General features: G+C 36.8%; 1 protein-coding gene across 1 annotated transcript; it reads left to right on the forward strand.

Moving 5' to 3' along the window:
* Window positions 1–380: 380 nt before the first annotated feature.
* On the forward strand, window positions 381–2809 carry INSL5 (insulin like 5). The gene is made up of 2 exons (XM_061186470.1): window positions 381–555; window positions 2577–2809. Exons 1-2 carry the CDS (start codon window positions 381–383, stop codon window positions 2807–2809), a joined length of 408 nt encoding a protein of 135 aa, XP_061042453.1.
* The last annotated feature ends 3509 nt before the right edge of the window (window positions 2810–6318 follow it).

Consider the following 6318-nt stretch of genomic DNA (forward strand, 5'->3'; position numbering starts at 1 on the left):
ATCGAAGCTTAAAATGTTTAAAACTTGTCCTGTGGCACTCAGTAAGGGGTAGGGCTGACACTGAATCTCATACTTGTCTACTTTCAAAGTCCATGTGTTTTCCACAATGTCTTCCAAGACAGCGTCCTGTTAATTGTCTCGCGTATGCAGCTAGTAGTAAGTGATGTTCAGAAGTGACTGAATAACGAGCAATAATCGTAAAAGCTCATTTTCAAAACTTCATGATGTCACCTACATGCTTCGCAAATATTGTTAAAATGACGTATTGACCAATAAAATGTCAGGAAAGTTCGTATAAATTGGCCAAGAGTGTGAGGGCAACTTCAAAACTTGATTTGACAATATTCACTATATCAGACTCTCATTCAATCCCCAGCAAAATGAGGGGTTTCATTTTTACTTTGCTTCTCTTCTCTCTCCTGCTTGCCATCTCAGAAGTGAAGAGTGAAGAATCCAGGAAGCTCTGCGGGCTCCAGTACATACGAACTGTCATTTACATCTGTGCCAGCTCCAGGTGGAGAAAGCACCTGGAGTCGATCCCGCAAGGTCAGCAAGGTAACATGAACGCATATGACTCCCTCATTTATTATTACTTTTTAAGGCTTGTTTTAATAACTGTTTCTCTAGTTACTGCTAAGCCACTTCTATATCAATCTGGGGGATTAATTATCGAAATAAACAATTTGGCTTGGGAAGGAGGCGAGCTTGCTACCTTTCAAAAAATAAGGACCTTGTTTTCTTTAGTCCCCAGCTTGAAATTATTTGATTGCATAACTACATCGATGAGCTCAGCATCTATGGCAGGTGCTGGGGGGGTGGGGGTGGGTAGAGAGAAGCACGTGATTTCAAGGGTCATGTTGGACCAGCAAGATTTTCACACGCGGATAATTATAGAATATAATAAGTTGGCATTCAGGCAGGTGCTAAATAAGAATGGAAGGAAGGAATTTAACTTTTATTGAGCACTTATTACATGCCAGGCAGTTTCATGGGCAACATTTCATTCAGTCTTCCGATAAGGATCCTTTGAAGTAAGTAATATTACCACCATTTACCATTTTACTGAGGACAAATTTGTTCACCCAGCTAGTAAGCAGGGTGGTTAGCAAGCAAACCAGGTCTTTCTGGCTTCAGAGCCGAGGTCTCCTGCTTATTCTATACTGCGTCTCAGGTGGGGAAAAGATGGTAGTAGCGTGTTGTAATAAATGACACCACCATGGAGGTGGTGGTATTTGACAGAGGTCCTAAGGATGTGTAGGGTTTGGGAGTTATGAGGAGTGGGATGGGAATTCTAGCAGTAGGAACTGTCTGATCAGAATTTTAAAGGTGGGAGTGAACTTAATGTGCTTCAGAAACAGAGAGGGGGCTGACTTCACTACATTTCTTCATTTTCCAATTCAAGTAACTTAGAAGTTGGCATTTTTCTCCTGCTAATCCTATATTAAAGTGTGATGTATAATTTATTTAAGATTCTATTTTAATAATTGTGTTTGTTATGTTTTATAATAAAAGTAAAAAAGAAAAACATGTTTACATAATAAATGTTGCAACCACACATATGATATGAAAACTTTACAGGTTTCAATTTGGTTTAAAATGACTGGTAAACAAAAAGATTTTGGAAAATGACCCAGAGTTTTTGTGTTTTCGTGGACTAATGTCTTGAAAAATTATGAACTTACCACTCTTACTTTAATAATGAGAGGTTCATAGTTACTAGATGTTAATAAGCAATAAGCGTTTTTAATCTCAAAGGAGTAAACATAATTTACCAGATTGACCATAATTTATCAATCTCCGGCAAATCAAAATACAATAGAAAAAATACATTTTGAATATCTTTAAAATATGTGGGACAGTGGAATGGATGTCTGTATAAGGCTATCTCTTTCAACACCACTGACTTCATAATACTGTTTATTTAACCTTTCACAGGTTTTCAGATATTTTCCCATACATTATTTATTTGATGCATTACTGGTTTACCAATCAGCATTCATTCATCTAAATTTTTTCTGGTGCTTGCCAGTGTGCTAAGGTGCTGATAAGTAAGTTTGAACGAAGTTAAAGTGAGACAGGCTTATACATGGACTTTGGGAACAACACTGATAAGAACAGTTGGGCCCACTTTTAATTTTCAGACATAGAGGTTTAAATCTCCACTTCCTTCCTTACTGATCAGCTTTGCAAGGCATACACAGGATTATTTTTTGTTTGATTGTTTTCGTTGATAGCATGTAACTAATACTTTTGGAAGCCGCTGGTCATTGTGCAGAGGTAGCCAGGGCAACAGAAGTCAAGCCCTGACTTGGCTGCTAACTGGCCAAGTAACACTGTCTGTCACTCCTCCTCTCTGCACCCACGTTTCCTCCTCTGTAAAATGAGGAGGGTGGACGTGACTGAGTTCTCCCTAAAATATCTAATCTCTCTGAAACCCCAGACCAACGTTAAAAAAAAAATCAACTGCAAGATGCAATTTCCTTCCAGAAATCCAATGCATTTCCCCCAGAGTAGAACTTGGTTGCTGCCTTTGTCAGAGCTCTCTAAGGAAGTATTGTTTTTTCCCTTCCATATAGCTGAGAGAGGAAACCGTTTCCAGCTGCCTAATGAACAGGAGATTTCTGAGGAAAGCGCAGTGCAAAACCTTCCAAAGATGGATTCCTCGGGGGAGGAAAGTCTTCAGGGTGAACAGCTGCCCACGGAAGGGCTTTGGAGGTCAAAGAAGTATTCGGTGATGTCAAGACAAGACTTGCAAAAGTTGTGCTGCACCGAAGGCTGTTCCATGTCTGACGTGAGCGCTCTTTGTTAGGACAAGCAAATCCCCAAGGGTGGCAGAGTTTTAGCACATGTTTAATCACAGTGTTTTACTTCCCAGAACAATACTCACATTGTGTCATTAAACTAATGGCTTTTGGGTAGGCAATCCTTCTTTCCTAAATGTTGTGGATGGTTGGCTAAAACCACAACGAGGTCTAGTTTCTCCCATTGCCAAGGTGAATGCACTGTTCTTTCCAAATTTTAACTAATCCTTTGAAATTTTAAATGCTGTGCAAAATTGCAATAAAAATTCCATAAAGCAAGCTTACTGTGATTTTTCTGTTTTTAAAACAATTTTAAAGAACTTTAAAACAGTAAACCAAAAATGTTGATGGTAAAAAAAAAGCCTTAAAAAATAAGAATAAAAAGAAAATAAAAAACTACTATTACCTCATCATCTAGAAATAACAATCCCCTCTTAACATTTGTGTTGCTGTATATTATTACTGAAAATTTAAACATCTATTCACAGTCAAGTGTAAGAATCTAAACAAAGTGCTTTTCTCAAAAGTTCTTAGAGTGCTCAATTAATGTTTCCTAATATCATGCATCTCTTCAACATTATACTTGAGAATAGTTGGGTGCATATATGTATCAAAGAGGGCCCATAAACAGCTCAAATCCAGAAAACGTTTGGGTATCTTAGCTCCTTTCATAGTCTGGGCTGCCTTGGTTTTGCCTTCCTACTGCTGAGATAAAAGGACATTCTATTCTCATCCTGGATGTTGAGAAACTAAAATGCAGATAGCCAAGTCATTGTGTCACAATTGGATGTCTTCACAGATGAAAAGATAAAGTAAGATATCACAAAACTATGCTCTTATTTCTACTCTGTCAGCCAACTCCCCAGTAGGTTTTAACATAGTTAGACTCTTTGTTCATCTGAGGTGCTGCCTATTAATACTCCAGCCTGTATTTGAAATTAGTCGTCTACATATTGTTCACGTAAATTGTGTCAAAGCATTGTTTTTTGCAGATAAAAAACTGAGTCTCCCTAGAATTAAGTAAACATCTACTAAGTCACACAGCTAAGGAGGTGGTGTCACGGATCCAAACTTAGGCTACTTAGCATGAATCAAGGCAGTCACATCAAACTGCACTGGTTGTCAATTACTCTTTACCAGGAGACACTCCCTGTTTGTTTAAATCAGTTTCACTGAAGAATGTCTTTTGAAGAAGCAGTAGAAATTAATGATATTAAATCTCAACCCTTGAATACATGCCCTTTCAATATTCTGGGGGGTGAAATGGGAAGACTGCATGAAGCATGTTTGCTGCAGACTGAAGTATGATGGTTTCCTCAAGGAAAAGCACTTCTGTGATTGAGTTTGAACTTAAAAGTAGCTGCTTTTTCCAAGAAGCACCATTTTTAAGAAAAAATAAAGACCGAAAAACTGTGGTTATTCAGATTTGGGTATTGGCAATGAAATGAAATAAGATTTGAAAATGAACAAAGTAGGCTTCAAGGAAAACGGCTGACAGTATTTGTTGCTGATGATAAAGTTCAAGCTTACAAGCAATTTTGGAAAACTTTTACCCACCACCCTGAGCATCAGTGGTGATATTTGATTTTCTGATATTATATGACATGTGTCTACATTTGGGAGATCTGCTATAACTCAATGAACCAATATTTTCCAAATGATCAATGCATGATACTACAAAATCATGAATGGTTAAGAAATCTGCTCAAAGTGCAAAATAAAGATTTTAATCTAATTGTACAAAAAATTCATTGATATCATTTCAGATTTTACATTGCAAGTAACCTTTAACAAACAGTCAGTTGTTGAGTTTTGGTATAATATCAAAAGACAATATATTGATAAAAATGATCTGAAAATGCTATTAAAATAATCTCCCCTTTTGCAACTAAATATTTATGTGTGGCTGAATTTTCTTCATGTACATTAGCCAACATAACACACAGCAGCAGATTAAAAATGTAGGAGCTGGGCTTCCCTGGTGGCGCAGTGGTTGAGAATCTGCCTGCCAATGCAGGGGACACGGGTTCGAGCCCTAGTCTGGGAGAATCCCACATGCCGCAGAGCAGCTGGGCCTGTGAGCCACAATTACTGAGCCTGCGCGTCTGGAGCCTGTACTCCGCGACAGGAGGGGCCGCGATAGTGAGAGGCCCGCGCACCGCGATGAAGAGTGGCCCCCGCTTGCCACAGCTAGAGAAAGCCCTCGCACAGAAACGAAGACCCAACACAGCCATAAATAAATAAATAAATAAATAAAATTAAAAAAAAAATGTAGGAGCTGATAGAAGCTGTATTTTATACAGTCATTAGAGACTTGCAAAAATATAAAACAGTGCCACTCTTCTCACTAAATGTTTTTTGTTTTGTGAAAATATAGATTTTTAAATAAAATGTTATTGGTGTTAATGTGTGATGAGTTTATTTTTATTTTCAAATGAGTTAAACATATTTAAACTTCTCAGTAAAATTCTAATATGATAAATATTGATAAATTGACCCCACATAAACAAAAGCTCTTTGACATTCTTAATACTTTTTAAGAGTGTGAAAGGATTATGAAACCAAAAAGTGTGAGAATTGGTCTTATATAAGGTTTTGCCACAAATTTTTGAGGTTCCATTAAGAGATGTTTAGGTTGCTGTATTTGTCATGACAAAGATGCAATGAACAGCCTTGTTTATATATCCTTATGTACTGACACTTTCATTTCAATAGGATAGCTTGTCAAGTTGCTAGGGGGAAAATATGTGTATATTTTTCAGTGTACTTTTAATAGTTATTTTTTATTTGTTACATACTTATTAGTTATTATAAATGTATCTATTCAATTTAAGTACATAGAGAAACAAAGAAGAAAAATGGGACCTAGTCTTTTTACTTAAATCCTGCAGTCCCTTTTTTGGGGGAAAAAAAGATAATATATGTTAACAGTTAGGAAATGTAAACAGTCCAGGGAAGTATAAAATACCACAAAAGTCTCACTCTCTTCCATTTGATTCTGAAGTAATATAACCCTTATTCAGAGTTTCTTGTAATTTCTGCCAGAAACAAAAATTATGTCTATACTGAATATATGTGGTATAGTTACCGATATAGTAACTATAGTACCTATAGATAGCTTGCCCTATATCATTATCTATCTATCTATCTATCTATCTATCTATCTATCTATCTATCTATCTACCTATCTTATCTACCTATCATTGTCTATCTATATCTATATCTAACTATATCTATAACAGAGACTTTCAGCTGTCCACTAAAACTTCTCCTCTTCCTCTTGGGCACAGATAGACTACATTTCTCAGTCTCTTTTGCAGTTTCATGTGGTCATATGACTGAGTTCCAGCTAATTAAATGTGAGTAGTAGTGATCCGTGCTACTTTAAGACTAGTCCATCAAGTCTCCCTCCCTCTCCCTCAATTTAGCAAGCAATAACCTTTGACTTTTTTATGTTTGATTCTACTTTTTACAGTTGTTAACCCACTCTAGTACAATATGTACTGAATCTATCATC

This window comes from Eubalaena glacialis, chromosome 3, assembly GCF_028564815.1.
Source record: "Eubalaena glacialis isolate mEubGla1 chromosome 3, mEubGla1.1.hap2.+ XY, whole genome shotgun sequence".
NCBI lineage: Eukaryota > Metazoa > Chordata > Mammalia > Artiodactyla > Balaenidae > Eubalaena > Eubalaena glacialis.

Coding starts and splice junctions, on each gene's coding strand:
- INSL5 (XM_061186470.1), top strand. CDS start 381: ATGAGGGGTTTCATTTTTACTTTGCTTCTCTTCTCTCTCCTGCTTGCC. Junction 556..2,576: donor GATCCCGCAAGGTCAGCAAG/GTAACATGAACG, acceptor CCTTCCATATAG/CTGAGAGAGGAAACCGTTTC.